Source organism: Gadus chalcogrammus, chromosome 23 (assembly GCF_026213295.1).
Source record: "Gadus chalcogrammus isolate NIFS_2021 chromosome 23, NIFS_Gcha_1.0, whole genome shotgun sequence".
NCBI classification, from domain to species: domain Eukaryota; kingdom Metazoa; phylum Chordata; class Actinopteri; order Gadiformes; family Gadidae; genus Gadus; species Gadus chalcogrammus.
This window is the reverse complement of record NC_079434.1, coordinates 10,791,581-10,811,580: the sequence shown is the minus strand read 5'-3', so window position 1 is coordinate 10,811,580 and position 20,000 is coordinate 10,791,581. Positions and strand designations below refer to the sequence as shown.

The 20,000-nt window shown below is 48.6% G+C and overlaps 1 protein-coding gene across 1 annotated transcript in view; it reads right to left on the bottom strand.

The window, feature by feature from the left end:
* dlgap1b (discs, large (Drosophila) homolog-associated protein 1b) overlaps nucleotides 1-20,000 on the bottom strand; it is a 64,202-nt gene that overhangs the window by 11,731 nt on the left and 32,471 nt on the right. The window contains exons 3-7 of the mRNA XM_056584822.1: nucleotides 13,516-14,703; nucleotides 11,584-11,801; nucleotides 9,827-10,007; nucleotides 8,494-8,667; nucleotides 320-336 (exon numbers count right to left, since the gene is read on the bottom strand). Of these exons, the coding sequence (XP_056440797.1) occupies nucleotides 320-336; nucleotides 8,494-8,667; nucleotides 9,827-10,007; nucleotides 11,584-11,801; nucleotides 13,516-14,682 (1,757 nt within the window). The 5' untranslated portion in view covers nucleotides 14,683-14,703. The remainder of the gene's footprint in view (nucleotides 1-319; nucleotides 337-8,493; nucleotides 8,668-9,826; nucleotides 10,008-11,583; nucleotides 11,802-13,515; nucleotides 14,704-20,000) is intronic.

The following is a 20,000-nucleotide window of genomic DNA, read 5'->3' as shown; positions in this document are numbered from 1 at the left end:
AGACTTGGACCAATTAAGTCGTAAGTAAACATCAACACCTAGCATCCTTTTATAACACACACACACACACACACACACACACACACACACACACACACACACACACACACACACACACACACACACACACACACACACACACACACACACACACACACACAGTCCTACTGTCTCACTCCCTTCCTCCCTCCCTCCCCCTTTTGCTCTGGCAACAGAATTCACTCCCCCGGCAAACACACAACTTCCAAACAAAGAAACTTCAAATAGTCTGATAGGACTCCTGAATTAGGAGGTCCAGTCTTCTGAGTAGGAGCCCTACCGTTGTCGTCGCGACCTCTAGCGCGGGGGCGAGAGACATGTTATGATTTTACACGATCAGGACGGTGACACACAACACAGGCAACAGGCAAAACTGCTTTACAACCATGACGTTGCTGAGGGCGCTAATTAGGAAAGGCCTGTGGCGGTGCCTAGTGGTTGACTTTAAAAGTAGACTGAACTATGTTGTCTTCAATAATTCTTCGGAATAGAATACGGACAATTCGGAGATCCTACCAAAACAAATAGATAATTACAAACAGAGATGTCTTGATTTCACTATGTCTGTATATCTCGGTCTAACCCCTACCTGCTCCTTAATGACCTGTATCTGCATTCCCTGTCAAACCTCCAGGAACATCAGGTAATATATAATGACTCCTCTGGTAAAGGGTAGCAATTTAAATATCAGTTACTGCCATGACTAGCCACACAATCTATCCCCAGGCTACAGAAAACACACACACACACACACACACACACACACACACACACACACACACACACACACACACACACACACACACACACACACACACACACACACACACACACACACACACACACACACACACACACAGCTTTTCCTGGAAGGGAGGCAGTCCTCTCCCCTTTTATCTCTCTACCTCCCTCCCTCTCTACCTCCAATCTATCCACCTCTCAAACTCTCTCAACCATTCTCCCTCATTTCTCTCTCCCCCATCCATCCTTCACATCCCTCCCTCTCCCCAGTATTTCTTTCTTTTTTTTTTCTTTAATTTACCCTTCCTCCCCCTCTCATTGAATGTGAGCTTCTTCTTTTGCTGTTCGAAAGCGAGAGAAAGAATGAGAGCGATGAGAGAGAGAGATAATTGTTGTTTTATATGCTTTAGCAATGCAAAAATGGTTTGTAAAGAGAACAGAGAACAGAAAGAGAGTACAGTTCCTCTCTCTCTCTCTTGCACTCTCTCTCTCTCCATTCCGCCCGCCCTCTCTCACTCTCTCTTTTGCTCTTAAAAACACAGCAAACGACAGTCATAGATATACTGTCCACACATACACACAAGCCAAAACGCTTGTGCGCACCAACAAGGAATATAGACAACCCAACATGCACTGTCTGCAGCATGTTCCTGACACTTTGATTCAGGGGGCAGGTATTGTGTATGTGTTCCTGTCAGACACACCTACTGAGCTTCAAAGCTACCTGCAGGTGTACTGGGCAAGCAAGCAGGAGAGAGAGAGAGAGAGAGAGAGAGAGAGAGAGAGAGAGAGAGAGAGAGAGAGAGAGAGAGAGAGAGAGAGAGAGAGAGAGAGAGAGAGAGAGAGGGTAGATAGAAGTATTCAGACAGACGTCTGCTGTGTGATTTATGAATTACTTTGATAAATAATTCCAGGGTTACAGAATCCATCTTTGATCTTCCATTTCCTCTGCAGAGAAGCTGAGGCCCCTGAGCTTAGCATGGTAGCTTAGCACCGTAGCTTAGTGCTGTAGTGCTCACCTGGCTCACCTGGCCTCTAATTAACCTGCTGCAGGAAATACCACACACACACACACACACACACACACACACGCACACGCACACGCACACGCACACGCACACGCACACGCACACGCACACGCACACGCACACGCACACGCACACACGCACACACACGCACACGCACACGCACACACACACACACACACACACCACAGACCTTACCACCCACACCCACACATGTATATATACACTACAAAGACATGTCAGTCACTTTGTCAGTTGTATCAGAAGCTGCTGTTTAAAGTTATTGTTTGGAGCTTGTCTGAGAGTGTTCTTTTTGAATGATCTTTGGTAAAGTCTGATATGTGTGAGGCGCTTACTCTGAGGGACTTATTTAACCAATTACACGATGGTTGGAAATGGACGGATAACTCATACGAAAAGGGAATTATCTGGGAGGAGTATCTAACAGGCAGGCCACATGAATACCATCCACATCTAACATGTATGCACTCAGCTGCTGTTTAAACAAGTGAAGACTAGTCAAACACCGCCACCTATAGGTGAAGACAATAAAGGCCCATACCGCTTCTAGATCACGGTGGAACTGGAAGGAAAGCAAAGATTCAAGTTCAGCGGTTTAAGTGGCTTTAGATGGCTGAACAAACACTTTTAACCGTGTGCTGAAGAAGTGCTTGAGCAATGTTTAGCAGTGTTTATTTAAATGTAACATTCAAAAGTCAGAGAAACGGATATAACTTATTAGTCTACAATGACTATTAAGTTATAGTCTTCTAAACAGTGACTTGTTAATATGTAGACTCTACATATTAACAAGTCACTTTTCAGATTAGCAGCAGCTGCATTCACAGCCTGGTTAGCCAGCTATGGTCCCCTAGCATAACCACGGGAGCGTACCTATGTTCCCCAGGTCCTATGTTCCCTGCTGACCGGGGAACACAGGACCCTGTGAGCAAATCTTTTTTTCGTAGGATGGTAGGGGCAAGTACCGCCTTTTTTTGCCTCTGATTCGGCTTTGATTGGTTTGAATGGCTCTCAGATTGGTTAGGGTTAGGGTTAGGTTTAGGGTTAACCCTCACCCTAACCCTAACCCTAACCATAAACCAAAACCTGCTGACCCTAACCCTTTGCACCCGGGGAACATAGGACCTGGGGAACATAGGGATGACCCTATGTTTTTAGGTCTGCTAGATTCATGCTAACTACTTAACACCTAGCGTCACCACCTAGCGTCACCACCGAGCCTCCTAGTATGTCTGCTACCTCATGCTAACAGCTCATCGCCTCATCACTTAGACTCTGTGGGTCTGCTAGCCGCAGGTTGACTACCCATAAACTAGCTTATCTAGGTCTGTTATCCTCCATTTAACTATCCTCAACTAGTGTCACCACCTAACAACTCTAGGTCTGTGTGTGTGTGTGTGTGTGTGTGTGTGTGTGTGTGTGTGTGTGTGTGTGTGTGTGTGTGAGTGTGTGCGTGTGTGTGTTACATGAGTTTTGGACTGGGTGTGTTTTAAGTGGCTGGGTGCGTGCATGTCTGGTATGAACAGAGGGCTTGAAGTCCTGACTTTAAATAGCAAGTGAAGGGGTGTGTGTGTGTGTGTGTGTGTGTGTGTGTGTGTGTGTGTGTGTGTGTGTGTGTGTGTTGGAGGGTTATCATAACTGGAATTAGTAGCAAGTTTCTGCTGCCGAGAAAACTTGAGTCCCCCAGATGGTCCCACAAAGGGGTCACAGAATCTCTCTCTCTCTCTCTCTCTCTCTCTCTCTCTCTAGGCTAAGGAGTTTGTCCATGTGTTTGTGTTTGTGTGTCTCTCTCTCTCTCACTGCTTCATTATAATTCATATGATAGAAACTGTTATGTTTGGCCGTCTCTGTTTTAATACAAAACAGCATGTACTTTACTGTAATTTCATACAGAAATTGAACCTATGTGCTACTGTTCTCTCTCTCTCTCTCTCTCTCTCTCTCTCTCTCTCTCTCTCTCTCTCTCTCTCTCTCTCTCTCTCTCTCTCTCTCTCTCTCTCTCTCTCTCTCTCTCTCTCTCTCTCTCTCTCTCTCTCTCTGCGGGCTAAGGTGTGGGGGGGGGGGGGCATATGATGTAATTTGCCGAGGGCTTTGAGCATGAACCTGTAATCAGGGCAATAATAATAAAGTTATCTTCACTTTAAAGCGCTTCTAGATCTTTCGGGGATGTAGAGCGCACCTGTTGTTGCCAAGACTAGCGTTTCCGCTCAGCACTAAAATAGACAGCGAGCGGGAAACGGCTGCCCCGATCCCCCGCCGGCAGGGGGAGACAGAGCGCGGCATCCCCGTGGGCTGCAGTGATTTGGGCGAAGCAGCAGGCAGAGACAAGATGCCGACTTAAAACTCTTTAAACAGAGTCAGAGTAGAATCTTTCAAGAAATAATTACACAAGCCAGTTATTTATTCATAAATCGGTATGTAAAAAAACAATGAAGTTACTGCTTTTATGCAACTACAACTCATTTATAGAAGAAATATTTCTATCGATCGATTAAACAGTTAGTGAGGGGACTCCTTATTTATGGGGTAGACGTTGTCGTTGGTCCGTCAATATTATCGATCGGGCAATATAGATGCGACAATATGAGTCACAACCGATGTGTTTTTGTGCAGCATGAATAAGCAGAAACACTGGGATGGGCGCGAGTCGCGCCACACACTTAGACAGATGGACACACAGACACAGACACAGACACAGACACACACACACACACACACACACACACACACACACACACACACACACACACACACACACACTCTCTCTCTCTCTCTCCCTCTCTCTCTCTCTCTAACACAGCGAAGGGCGTATACTCACGGAACCGCGTCCAGTAGCCGCACGCGCCGATCAGCGAGCCGAACAGATACTTGAGTAAAGTCATTATAATAAGTATAATGTCACCGCCTGGTCTTAAACACTACAGCGCTCCTCTGATATGATGGGAGACCTATTCCCCGTCCGCTACCCAGTCTGAGGACATGCGCTCTTATTTCTGAACGTGCGTGTGCGTGTGCCTATGCACGCGCATCTCCCTCCCTCTCCCGGGCTGGGACTTTCTGAGCATGTGTGTGTGTCAGAACGGAATAGCTTCAAAACAATACCTGCTACTGTTTCCTCTTTTATTTAATCCCATAGGCGAACACGCTATGCGAAAAATAATAATATCATTACATTTTTTAAGTTATGAATCCACTCGCATTTTCCCACGCATGCGTTGGTAAGTGATGACGTCAGACTGTTAAACATACAGTAGGCCTATACAATGGTTGAATAGCGGTTTGGTGGTTTCAGAACCGGGGAAATATTAGCATCCCTCTACAAAAATATTCTGTCCTAATTCATAAACAAGTTTCCTTTCTTTACCAAAAGTTTGAGATTATGTGACTGAGATTATGTGACGACCAGAAGGTATTGGTTATTCAAAATGATTAGTGTGTGTGTGTGTGTGTGTGTGTGTGTGTGTGTGTGTGTGTGTGTGTGTGTGTGTGTGTGTGTGTGCGTGAGTGTGTGGTTGTCTGTGTGGCGCCCATCCCAGTGTTTTTTGCTTATTCATGCTGCACAAAAATCGGTTGTGGCTCATATTGTCGCATCTCTATCATATGTATTCTGATCAATAATATATTGCCGGACCAACGACAACGATCCCCCTCCCAATAAGAGCACATAAATATGGAGTCCATATATCACTATAGATGTCTATAGTGTCACTATAGATGTTAGTGGAGGAAGATAGAGGTAACTCGCACAGGAATAGAAAACCATCAACTATAATATGAACTATATAAACTGCGCTTTAATCTCATACTAAATTCCTTTAAATGAGTTACATGATAATAACATTCAAATTTAATCTTATACATTCAGTTTGGAACCATCTTTACTTACCTTTGAACTTAAATATTATTGATTTGTTATCAAGTGTTGTGTTAATAATCATGTGTAATGTAGGTATCAACATGGTTTACTCCTTTGATGGAGGATGAGTATTAGGACCCAGCAGAAAAACACACAGTCCCTCCACCCTGTCACCCACCCAACCTGCAGGACAGCCCCCACCAGGGTCCAAACCCCGGGAGGTCCCCCTTCATAAACAATACCCGGGGAAAACATCATCTGGTGAAGGGTTTAGTTTGTGGATTGAGCCGAGGCCAGACCTCAGACGGAGATGTGATCAAACTGCGTCTGAAATCATTCATCCAGCACCAACTAGCTCAGTGCATAGGCATGTTGTACCGCTGTCTGACCACTAGGGCTGCTACTGTCCAGGTTTTAACCTCCAAAAAGCAGCTTTACGCTCACTAAGAGATGGAACCACTTTCTCTGAAGGAAGAACAGAGAGAATGAAGACGGATTATTTAATAAAAGGAAACCCAAGTGACAGATTGGTTAGAAAGTGAGGGAGAGAGACATAGAGAGACAGAGAGATGGAGAGAGAGGAGAGAAGAGATAGGAGAGAGGAGTAAAATATGGAGAGAGAGAGAGAGAGAGAGGAGAGAGAGAGAGAGAGAGAGAGAGAGAGAGAGAGAGAGAGAGAGAGAGAGAGAGAGAGAGAGAGAGAGAGAGAGAGAGAGAGAAGCTGTTGCATAATCCCATGGCCGATATATTTGTGTGTAGGAAGGCTTATTGATCAATTGCAATTTCTCTGCATATATGTGTGTGTGTGCGCGTGCGTGCGTGCGTGTGTGTGTGTGTGTGTGATGAGCTTTCCCTGAAACATCATGAAATATTCAACCACAACATCCGCCTCACTTCACACGCCTCCCCAAGAAGGTGTGACTGCAAACACATACATCCTTGCCTGCTCCAATAGGATCCATGAACAAACATTATCACACACACACACACACACACACACACACACACACACACACACACACACACACACACACACACACACACACACACACACACACACACACGCATGCTCAGCATGTGTGAAATATCATTGTGTTTCTCCTTTCTCTGCTGCAGATGAATAACTACCAATACACATCAATTCATTCTATTCACTTTGTCGTTTGATCAGATGGACAGCAAATCCAGCACTGATCTCTGGTCCAGACCCCCTGACAGAGAGAGAGAGCAGAGACACCAGAGAGACCAGTGGCTGCTGTTGGGAGACCCTAAGAGCTCTGTCTGCTATGTAGTGGACCTTCACCAAAGACTGAGCATTCTCTGCTCCAATCTTATCCATTATGAACGACAACACATCCATGTTTGAGAACTGAAAGCTGAGGGGTAATAATTACCCACACAGAACATGCATTTAACAAAATTATAATGAGACATATGTAATGTAATGAGCTGTATGACGGACTACATATAATGGAGTGCACTTTTTACATAATTCAATATGTAACACACAGCAGCATACAAACTCACTGTGTGTGTGTACCAGGGTGTGTGCATGTGTGTGTGTGTGTGTGTTAGGGATGCAAACAATTAATCGATTATCGATTAATTGTCGATAAGAGATTACTCGATTAAAATAAATTACTTGCAATTAATCGCATTTTTAACCCGTAATTCCCCAACCGTCCACCAGAGGGCGCGCTTGACGCCAGACGTACTTGACGCACACGCGGGAACACAAGCGAAGCAGAACAAGACAAACGAAAAGCGGGACACTACTAGCCGTGTTCGAAATCGTTCCCTATCATGGATGTAGTGCACTAAATAGGGTGCACGCCATTTTCTAGGGTGTTCGAATTCTCAGTGGTCCTGGAACAACAGAATAGGGTACATACGATGTTCCCTACATGTTACTCCCGTATACCACAATGCAATGCGGTTGTATTTTTCCAGGGGAGATGAAGAAGCCGAGTAACCGCGAAAAATAATACATTTGATGGAGTCACCGGCATTCGTTTAGAAATGTCAACAATTTATTTGGGATTTAACATAGAATATTTAACATTCAAAATTAATTAAACAAGGAAATGTAACATTCAACATCAATACAACCTCCAGCTTTCGTCGTGAGTGCCCGGTTTGTTTACTTGATGTGGGCGCATCTGTCTGCGTCACACAAGTACCCGGCGCATTTACTGACGCAAATGACGTTTAGAAATGTTCAGCGTAGTGTCCGAATTCTCGTTCCTTATTCCCTATATAGTGCACTATATCATGTACACTATATAGGGAATAGGGAACGATTTCGAACACAGCTAGTGACACGATGAAGAGGGCAAAACGGAGTGCAGTATGGAGCCACTTTAAGTTGGTTAATGACGACAAAGACGCCAAATGCACAATATGTGGAAGTATTTTTGACAAATGTACTTGTAAGTCGCTTTGGATAAAAGCGTCTGCTAAATGCCCTAAATGTAAATGTATTTTAAAGTACAACAACTAAACGACTTCGTTGAATTACCACCTAAATGTGTCACATTCAGAAGGAAATTCAGCTTCTCAGAAGAATTGCCGCTTATCAATTAATCGATCATCGATCGATAAGATGAAACAACTATCGATTAATGAATTACTCGATAATTTGCATCCCTAGTGTGTGTGTGTGTGTGTGTGTGTGTGTGTGTGCGTGTGTGTACCTGTGCTGCTCTGGATGGTGCGGACAGTGGTGGTGGTCCTTGGAGGAGCGATGCTACTCCTCCCTGCTCCTCCCCCTCCTCCTCCTGCTGCGGCGGCGGCGGCGGCGGCGGCGGCGGCCTCCTCCTCCTCCTGCGTGCACCCCTTCTCGATGGCTCGGACGTAGCTGTGGCTGCGCATGCGGAAGCAGCCCTGCCCGGGCAGCTCCAGGGACCGCATGGCCTGCGACTCCAACTCACTGAACACCGACTCACACACAGCCTCCATCTGGCCGTTCACCTCCACCTCACTCACCTGAACACACACGCAAACACACACACACACACACACACACCAATACACACATTAATACACACACCCTTGCGTTCACTCTGGGTCTGCAGGGCTGCCGAAGGCTCCCCTGTAAACGGCAGTTTAATTCAGTTCCAATAAGCAGAGGATAGGTGTGCCTCATCAGCAGGGGACCGGTTTACTATATCAGCCCCTCAGGGGAGAGGCATGCAGTAGCACGGGTTTAGCCTCTAGAGGGAGCCCTCTGACGCAAACCGATCGAGTGGTGGTGGTCTGTTCTTCTGATTAGATACCGTGTTTAAAGTATCTGCAGAACACTATCTATAGTATTTACCGTATCGACAGTACAGTATCTACACTGTTTATAATATTAACATTAACAATAGTATCTCCAGTACAGCATTTACAGCATCTTAAGTAAAGTATTACTACAGTACGCAATTTATATTATTTAAAGTATCTACAGTACAATATTTAAAATACCCTGACAAGAGTTTGGGAAAGACCGAACCACACTATGCTGAGAGGGGCCAAAGCCAGGGCCCCCTACCAACAAGGGCCCCCTACCTACCAGGCCCCCCACCCACCAGGCCCCCCACCCACCAGGCCCCCCACCCACCAGGCCCCCCTACCCACCAGGCCCCCCCACCCACCAGAGGCCCCTACCCACCAGGCCCCCCCGCTCACCAGGCCCCCCCGCTCACCAGGGCCCCTACCCACCAGGCCCCCCCACCCACCAGGCCCCCCCACCCACCAGGCCCCCCCACCCACCAGAGGCCCCCCTACCCACCAGGCCCCCCTACCCAGCAGCCCCCCCCTACCCACCAGGGGCCCCTACCAACCAGGCCCCCCTCCCACCAGGGCCCCCCACCCTCCAGGCCCCCCTACCCACTAGGCCCCTACCCACTAGGCCCCTACCCACTAGGCCCCTACCCACCAGGGCCCCCCACCGACCAGGCCCCCCCACCGACCAGGCCCCCCACCCACCAGGGCCCCCCCCCACCAGGGCCCCCCACCCTCCAGGCCCCCCTACCCACTAGGCCCCCCTACCCACTAGGCCCCTACCCACTAGGCCCCTACCCACTAAGCCCCTACCCACTAGGCCCCTACCCACCAGGGCCCCCCACCGACGAGGCGCCTACCCACCAGGGCCCCTACCCACCTGGCTGATGGTGCTCATGGCTCTCATGTAGCTCTCGTTACGCGAACGGAACTTTGGTGACGAGGCGAGGAGGTGGGCGGGGACCACGGCGTCCACGCTGCGGTTGATTGACACCTCGCTGACCGCCCGTAGGTAACTATGGCTACGGATCTGGAGCTTGGGGGAATGTTCTGACGAGATCCTGGAAGGAGGGAGGGGAGGGTGGAGGGGTAGAGAGGAGGATGGAGAGAAAGGGAAGCAGAATTGAAAGTGAGAGAAGGAAGAGAGAGAGAGAGAGAGAGAGAGAGAGAGAGAGAGAGAGAGAGAGGATGAAGGGGTGTGTCAGGGTAGGAGAGAGGGTGGATGAAGGAGAGGGGGGGGAGATAAACACATTTGTTATCGGTTGTTCTGTGTTATATTGTTGTTAATTTGGACCCGAAAAGCTTGTTATAATCGAATTGACAGAGCATCAGAGCGATACATATAACCGGAAGATGGACAGATTTGGACGTGGTTTCCTGACCACCTTGATATTGTTTACTGATACTGATCAATCAGGAAGCTCTGCTAATCTAATCGACTGAAGCATGACACACATGCATGCATTGCACACACACACACACACGCCTATGCCCAACCTCCCCTCCCCCCCCCCCCCCCCACACACAATCACACACACACACACACACACACACACACACACACGCCCTACACAAATACTATTCAAGCTTGCAAAGTCAATTATTATGGTATACAGACACAGATAAACTACAAGCACACACACTGTCCTCAGTATAGTTTAATAGTGAATGTCCTTCTTAAAATAGCATGCGGTCACTGAACACGAGAACACCATTACTGCTACTTGGATGGAGGGGGAGCAAGGCGGAGGGAGAGCGACAGTGTGTGCTATGGTGGCGGAATAAAGGTCATTATTAGTTTGAGTCAATAGCTACGCTAAGCGAAGCTAAACTTACACAAGCGAAGCCACTCCTTCTAATTCCCACATTGGTAAGACTTGTCTTTGAGTTGAATGTCGTCAAGTGTGCGCTTGGAAAGCGTCGTGGTGGCTTTGAAGGCGGAGTGTGCGTACAGCTTGAACGAGGAGGGGTATGTTGTGGTGTATATAGACTATAGAGCAGCGTGGGTGTCTCTTAAAACGGAGCCCGCGGCGGCTTGATAAATATTTATATCAAACATGTTTACTCTACCCCTATCACATCACAAACATGATCCTCTCCAGCTAAACTCTAGCTGCACGCTAGATGCTACGTGCTATATACAACGTGCTAGATGCAACGCGCTAGCTAGATGTTACCTGTTTTACTCTGTTTATAACTCTAATATGCAGTACATATTTCTGGCCTACGGGATGACCCTTGAATCAACCCTCACCACGTACTAGACATGTGTAACTGTTATAAGTTTTTACCCATTTAAAATCGATTACTGCAGCTTTAAAGGTCCCATGACATGGCACCAGGTGTGGTGTGATTAGCCATCAATAGCCATTTTGAAATCTGTCTCTTATGACATCAAAAGTGGGCGTGTCAACCTAGATGTGTGCTGGATAGATCAGTCTACCACTCACCCAGTGGACTGTAGCAAACATTGCTTATCTATCTGTCACACATCTAGGTGGACACGCCCACCTCCGATGTCATAAGAGACTCTCAAAACGGCTTGTAACGGCCAATCACAACACCTGGTGGCATGTTATGGGAACTCTAACGATCCTACGACACCCAAGTACACAGCCACGGCCCCCCCAGACTCACTGCAGCGTGGCCATCTCTGTGAGCGAGGGCTGGGTGGCCTTCAGGTAGCTGGCGCGGCGGGCCTGGACCTTGGGCAGGGCCTTGGGGCTGCCCTCTGAGTCGCCGCTGTCCTCCTCCCCCATGGCCCGCACGTAGCTCCCGCTCCTCATCCGGCGACACGGGATCTCCTCCTCCTTGCCCAGAGGAGAGAAGGGGCTCCAGTCCTCCTGCTGGGGGACCTTTGGAGCAAGAGGGGGGAGGAGAAGGAGAGAGGAGGAGGAGAGAGGAGAAGGAGAGAGGAGAAGGAGAGAGGGAAGGAGGAGAGAGGAAAGATGAGAGATGAGAAGGGAGCAAGGGGCGAGGAGAGAGAAGAAAAGAGAGGGGAATGAGGAGAGAGGAGCCAGGAGAGAGGAGCCAGGAGAGAGGAGAGATAGGGGAGAGGAGAGAGGAGAGGGGAACCAGGAGATAGGAGCCAGGAGAGAGGAGAGGAGAGAGGAGAGGGGAACCAGGAGAGAGGAGCGAGCAGAGAGGTTCCAGGAGAGAGGAGAGAGGTTAGCGTTCGGGTGGCAATCCAGGTGGTCTTTGTGAATCACAGAATAGGTGATCCCTTCGTGTGTGGTTGATCTGGTCCCACGCACACACTGAGATGGTATTTTGGGTCCCGAGAGGAAAAAGTTGAGGTGCCCCGGGATCTAGTGGTGGACGACTCAGAGGAAAAGGTTCTGGGTTGGATCCCTGATGACCCCAACAGTCTAACCTGGAGCACAATGCTCTGAAAGACCACTACCAGCCCCTTAAGTCCCTGGAACTAGTTCTGGATAAAGCAGTTTGGGTCTGACCATAGGGTTCATAGGAGTGTGGAGGTCTGTCCCGGTGTGCAGGCTGAATGTCAACCAGGGGGAGTTACCCTAGCACTCACTAGAGGTAAAGTTAGAGGGGTGAGACCCCTCCACTTCTCTTTGGGGAGAGAGAGAGAGAGAGAGAGAGAGAGAGAGAGAGAGAGAGAGAGAGAGAGAGAGAGAGAGAGAGAGAGAGAGAGAGAGAGAGAGAGAGAGAGAGAGAGAGAGAGAGAGAGAGAGAGAGAGAGAGAGAGACAGAGAGAGAGAGAGAGAGAGAGAGGGGGACAAAGGAGGTCTTGTTCTAAACATCAGAGCTCCCAGAGAGCGAGAGACTGAAAGAGAGAGAGAAAGAGTACTGCGCCGTAACTAGGATACAGGGCTGACCTGGTCCCCAGGGATAACCAGTGACGGACACCCTAACCGTCCTGTGACCGGCCGCTCGGCCATTACATCATCAAGCCTTCAGTTAGACTATTGACAGGGTCTGTGTGTGTGTGTGTGTTTGTGTTTATGTGTATGAGTGTGTGTGTGTGTTTGTGTGAGTGTGTGTGTGTTTGTGTGTGTGTGTGTGTGTCTGTGTGTGTGTACAGGCACACACAACTAAGTTACATACACAGTGCATACAGTTAGACTTGTGTAGTGGATCTGGAATAGTAGAGTTAATTTGGCCATCTTGTGTCTGCAGGTATATAATGCATCTAATGAGGCTTAATGCAGAGCCACATGTATGTAATGAGGCTTAATGCAGAGTAGGTTCCCAGAACTACTGATTAATCAACCAGAAACCATGCATAACCTACATATGGGACACACACAGCTGGTGTCATGTTAACGACATGCAAGGGAAACACGACATAAATGCTGCAAAGTAGCAATGATCCGATAGATTATAATCCCCAAATAATCCCCAAATAATCCCATGAATCAGGGGACCAAAATATCCCATAATAACCACGGGGCACACTGCCTCGATAACCCAGAAAGTAGCCAATCAGCAGGCAGACAGTGTGACGATGACGATGATGCTGATGATCATGATGCTGACGTCGAAGGCGGCGGCGGCGGCGGCCATGCAGGGGGCGGGACAGGAACAGGAAGCGGCCACACACTCTACCTGCAGGAAGTGACACGTGCGGCCCTGCTGAGCCGGGACCAGGGCGTTGTCGAGGTCCACGTTCTGGTACACCTCTTTGGCCCTGCTCACCGTCAGGCTGGACGACCACGAGCTCTTCCTCTGCTGGAGGGCTCCGTCGGCAGCCCCCCCTCCCCCTCCCCCTCCCCCTCCTCCTCCTCCCCCCAGCCCCACCACTCCCCCCCCTCCTCCCCCGCCGCCCCCCACGGCGCAGGAGGTGCACTTGACATTGTTGTTGCTGCGGGACATCTTGAGCGTGTGGTGGGTGGCGCTGATGGTGTTGTAGGACTCCATGAAGAACTGCTGGGACTGAGACCTCTCGGGGTGGCGCCCCATCGTCATGACGCCCGAGGGGTGGGGCCTACCCCCGCCGCCGCCCCCGCCCCCCGCCGGGGGAGGAAGGGGGGGGTGGTAGAGGCACAGCTCGCGGTCCAGCGTGTCGTCGGAGCTCCAGTAGCCCGACGTGGCCGAGCGCATCTTGGGCTCCGAGCGGGAGCGGTCCTTGCTCTTGCTGCGGCGGCCGTGTTGCTTCAGGGTGCCGGAGAAGGAGGAGGAGGAGGAGGACGGCGGGAGGAAGCCGGGGTCGTCCGGGCCGCCCTTGCCGCCGGCCCCTCCCCCCGGCCCCTCCAGGGAGTGGGACTTGGCGAACAGCTTCTGCACCGAGTGCACCAGGTGCCGGATGCGCCCGGGGGAGTCGCTGCGCGGGTGCTCCCCGCCGGCCCCGCCCCCCCCTGCGGCGCAGCGCCGGTACTGCAGCGTGTGGTAGCCCTCGTGCCGCCGTAGCGTCGCCGCCTGTCCGTCAAACTGCTCCTCCAGCATGAGGCTGTGGTTGTTGTTGTTCCCCCAGGACTTGGACATGCCCCCGGACTTAGCCCCGCCCCCTTGGGCGGGCGCGGCGGGGGGGCCTGTGTACGGGACCAGCTGCTGGTGGGAGGCGTAGCGCCGCGGGAAGGTGCAGCTGGCCAGGTCGGGGGCGGCGCCACGCTGGGCGTAGTAGGGGTGGTCCGCCGGGTGGCTGTCCCGCTCCCCGCCCAGGAAGTATGGCCGGTGTGCCGAAGCCCCCTCAAGGGACATGGGGTCGTAGGAGGGGTCACAGGTCATGGCGTGGTGGTGGCTACGACTGCCCGACAGGCCCTTAGTGGTCATCATGCTGGCGTGGGCGTCCGACAGCTGGGGGGAGAGAGAGAGAGAGAGAGAGAGAGGCGGCAAGAGGGAATGGAGGGAGAGGGGAAGGAAAGAGAGAGGATTATTAATAACACACATTTGCATATTTATTTCACAGCAGAGTGGAACTTTGTTTGAGGGTGATGGGTTTTGTCACTTTGTCATTCTTCGGATCAGAATACAGACCACTTCCTCCCTCTCCCTTCCGCTCTGTCTCTCTCCCTCTCTCCATCCCTCCACTCTCCCCATCTCTTCCAACCCGTCTCTCCCCCACTCTCTCTCCTGCTCCATCTCGCTTTCTCCCTATCTATCATGAACCCATCTCCCGTTCCCTCCAATTCTCCAAATCAAAATCTCTCTCTCCCTTCCTGCGTCTCCCCCTCAGATGTCTCCTCACTGTGAAGTGACATCTAGGAGAACAAAGACCAATCGAGACATCAAGATGGCCGTCCGTATATTTAGATCCCAGAAGAGGAAGAGTGTATTTATAACCGAATACAATAGACTACAAAGTGTGTATTTAGAACTACAATAGAGATTGGAAGCTGTGGAGTGTGTGTGTGTGTGTGTGTGTGTGTGCGCGAGTGCGAGTGTGAGTGCGTGTGCGTGTGCGTGCGCGCACGCGCGTGTGTGTGTGTGTGATTGTGCATGAGGGATAGGAGATGTAATATTCTTTTGTTTGTTTGATTATTATTTTCCTTGGTCTCATCATCAGGAGACATTGTTGAGATGTGAAACCAGTCTCTGGTCTAAAGCTGCTCTTCTATCGAACTCACTTTTAGATATAATTAAGACTCTTGTTCTTCTGAAAATGCTCATCATGAACACTTCATCTCCTCACACCCTCCAGTACACAATGATACAGCAGCAGCCAGATAGCATTAATTATAATAATGGTGCATTTTGAGTACTTCCTTTTTACGATGACTGAGTTTCTATATTGCAAAAGACAAATAAATATTTTTTCCATTCTATCGAAGTACATCAAAGAAAAAAAGTTGAAGAACAAAGTAGTTGTTCTTTAACCTCACCACAGTATACAAGTTTCTGTACCTGGAGGTAATATTTCTGGACAAGCATCTTGAAATCGTTTATATTCTAAAATGTAACATTTACACATTACATCCCAAAATGACTAAACTGGTTCTATATTTTGTCGAGTTGTGGACTAACATTATTCCAATTGTTTCCAACAATGTACAAACCCAGAGAAATACCTAGGATAGCTTTATTCCCGCTAGCGGCCGTTACATTTGGTCCTATCTCACCCCATAGGCTTACACCCTAAATTCCGGGGAAAACGAAAACAGTTATCCAGTCGTCATTATTTTCTTATAAGATACTTCAATATCGATATAGCTCTTTGACATGGGACTCATGCGAGGCCATCAAGCTAAAGCAGTGTGTCACACACACAGACTTTACTTTGTGTCCATTCGCAATAGATAGGGGTTCCCAACTTCCCATATTTTCATATTATTTAAAATGGGTTATATCTTATCTCATTTTCAAAGCTGAGGGCAACTCATTGATCTCTCTCTCTCTCTCTCTCTCTCTCTCTCTCTCTCTCTCTCTCTCTCTCTCTCTCTCTCTCTCTCTCTCTCTCTCTCTCTCTCTCTCTCTCTCTCTCTCTCTCTCTCTCTCTCTCTCTCTCTCTCTCTCACCAACACACTTCAACAAAGAGGCTGTGAATCGCTTCTCCTCTCAAAGCACAAGCTGTCACACAATCAAAACACGAATGATGAACAGATGAAGAATTGTTGTTAGCTTTCCCCACAAACATACTCGAGCGATAGTTTCCTACACTAGACTTCAGTAAGCCATGCAGTTTTTTAGCTGCTCTTTACTGCCAGCGGGATTTATTTCTAAAGAGCAATTTCGTTCCAATTGGGAGCATTTTGAAACGTTAGACGTCTCCTGTTTAATTGGATTTTAGCTAGGCTACTGTTGAGGGAAGGGTACTTTGACACGCCTATTGTGTAGAAATAATGACAACACTATGGCGCTATAGCGAGCCACATCACTGCAATTTAGAGCGTGAATATCTGTTGAGTATCCAACATCTTCCCAACTTAAATATTCAACAAAGGACACTTTCAACCTCCTCCTTCAGGTTCTGCCACAAGTAGAATCTAATTCTGAGGGAAACAGTTTTGGCTGACTGTTTACGGTAATGTTATAAAGTTACAACAGCAACAATGCATCTTTATTATGATCGTTTTGACCTGGGATAACAGCTCTGTAATATCAAAAATCAATTAATTGATTATCATTATTAGAATTTCATTAGAATTAAATACCATTACGTAAATTAATGTAACATGATTTCTGCCTGAGTCACGATTTTCACAGGCAATGATGGTGAAGATAACAACTCTCCTGTTCCGACGCAACTTTCCGACGTCATCAAACTACATGTTTGTTTTCATTAAGAGACCCCTAGTGGCAGAAATGACATATTATACCTTTAATATTGAAGTAATGTATCTCTGGAAGTTTCAGAAGCTGATTAAATTGGCTGTTAGGACAGACTTCTTTAAAGGGTTTTGATTTGATTGGCTGTCACAAAAGACTTGTTCAAAGTGTTTTGATTTGATTGCCTGTGGGGGCCGATTTATTTAAAGTGCAGTGAAAGTGCAAGGCCCCTCACAACATAATGAAACATTACTTCCAAAGCTTTGTTGGAATATCATGCCATTCACATGCTATTGAAGTCCCATTTAAGTTATTCTGAGTCGCTGAACTGTAACTGCAGCAGAATGCAGAGTAGACACAGTGAGTTGAGTTAACATGAGCAGATGTCTCAAATACAAAGGCAACGAAACTCAGGACCAAACATAAGGAGGGAAAAGTCATCAGAAATTCACATGTATAATGGATGAACAGAACTAGCTTTCAGGAGTTTTTGTGTGTTTGCGTGTCCGTGTGAATATGCATGTATATGTGTGTGTGTGTTTCTGTTCTGAAAGCAGGCTAACAGCCAGAAAGGCTGTGTTTTAGCCCAGCAAACATAACACTTCTGTTTGTCTGTAGTCCTGTTTGGTTAGCTGATTGTAAAACACTGGTAACAGCGTTACGGGCTGAATCACAGGCAGCAAATCGTATTCCAACACCTGACAACTGCATCACACTCCATCATGGAACCTGGAGATAGAGAAGAGGCCTCATCAAACCACCCAGGGTTCCATCGCTTGTTCCTTTTACCAGGAAACCGAAGACCATGTTTATCTCCGTAACCCGCGGAGCAATCTTCCTCTCAGTGTTGTTGTATTTGAAACACAAACAGATGACACATGAACAGCTCCTCCATTATAGCGGAGGAAGGAGCGACCCTAATGGCCTTGACATCCAGTTCTGTAACCGTGGCAACGTCACTGCAGGGGGTTCTACTGTATAGAAGATATGAATCCCATGGGAGGAGGACCAAGGGGGAGAGACAGGTGCCCTCGCCTGGTCTCGCTGTTCAGCCATCTCATATGTGTTTCGTTATCTTTATTCATCCTTTATTAATCCAGGGATGGAACGTGTTGAGATTCAACATCTGTTTGGCAGCAGGTGTTGTGCCGGCAAAGAGGGCGGCACATGGCCAGGTGAAACAAAACAAAGTACAACCTTGAGCCATCGGACGGAAGAGCAGGGGGAAGACATCAGTCAGATGCAGTCGTCTGTCGGCTGTACCTGACTGATATCCTGGAAGACTTGGAACAGAATACAATTGGATGATGTCAGAGAAGAACAATAATAACTAAAGCTGCGGAGGTTACCGACAGCCAGCCGGGGTTTCAGATCATCAGAGAGGAGGAGTCCGTTCTCTAATACATGCTGGCTTCACGCAGAACCTCCTCTCCTCTCAGCAAAGGGCTGAAGGTTGAACCCCCCCCCCCCTGCCAAAAAAACCACCTATAAACTTTTTCTTAAACCTGCCGTCAGGACGACCAACACAACAGGAGCTTACTTGCCTACCTCACACACTGTGCACACATAATGCTGTTTGTGGTTGTTTACTGAGCCACGTCCAGGGACCAGTTTCTGTCTGTCCTCATGTTGGTCGCTGAAGAAATTTGAATCTCACCCTTCTGCAGATTTTTGGTCCAGCTATGGTGTAGAATATGTTTCAAAGGAATCTGCCACAAACCAGTTATTTATTTTCTTCAATTTCAATATGGAAACTGTTACGGCATAACTCGAGCATCTCCTCTGACAGCCGAGATTTGATGTTTACGAGCGGGAGAATAAAAGATAATCATTAATATGAATGTTATGATGCACATTAGAGTGAAACACAACCGTTACTGTTGAAGGGAATGAGAAAATAGGAGATTTATTTCCAATCTCTGAGAAGCTGGCAACACATAACGACTCAACTGGATGGGGAAGGGGTAGGGGGGTTGGGGCAGCATCGCCATGGAAACAGATGCTTTCCCCTGTTGTGTCTAGAGAGAGGGGGGGAGGAGGGGTGGAACAGGAATTGATGATTCTTCTCTTACTTTCTTTCTTCAGTCTTCCTCCTTCTATCCATTTTCTTTCTTTCTTTCATTCCTCTCCCCCGTGGCCTGATTCCCCACTTCACTTTCGTACCTTGCTCTCCTTCTCACTCGAATATCTTGAATTCCTTTGTCCCCACCCTCCGTCCTTCCTCCCTCTCTCCCCCCTTCCTTCCTCCCTCAATATTGTTTCTTTCTTTATTTCATTTCCCCCTCCCTCCCCGTCACTTCATTGTTCTCTCTCTCTCTCTCTCTCTCTCTCTCTCTCTCTCTCTCTCTCTCTCTCTCTCTCTCTCTCTCTCTCTCTCTCTCTCTCTCTCTCTCTCTCTCTCTCTCTCTCTCTCTCTCTCTCTCTCTGAGGTGGGGAGAGAGGCGGGAGGTGAGAGAGTAGAGCGGAGGGGGGGGGGGGGGGGGGGGGGGGGGGGGGGGGGGGGGGGGGGTTCGTGGAGGAATGTGAGATGAGGTGTGGAGAGGGTTGGCCGGAGGCATATGGAAGATGAGAGGAGGTGGATGTGACAGTCGTGAGAGGAGAGGAGAGGAGGTCAGTGGCGGTAAGTAGAGGAGGTGGGAGGGAGGAGAATATACGTGGTGGGAGGAGGAGGGAGAAGATGACAGGAGGCGAGAGGACGTCAGAGGAGAGCAGGTTAGAGGAGGTGGGGGGAGGTGAGGGTAGGGAGGATGGAGGAGGGGGAGGAGGTGAGGGTAGTGGAGAGGAGGTGAGAGGAGAGGAGGTGAGAGGAGGCCGTGGGAGGAGGAGTCAGGCGATGTTGCATTAGATCATCTGCACGTGACTTGCGCTATTGGTTATGATTAGCATGT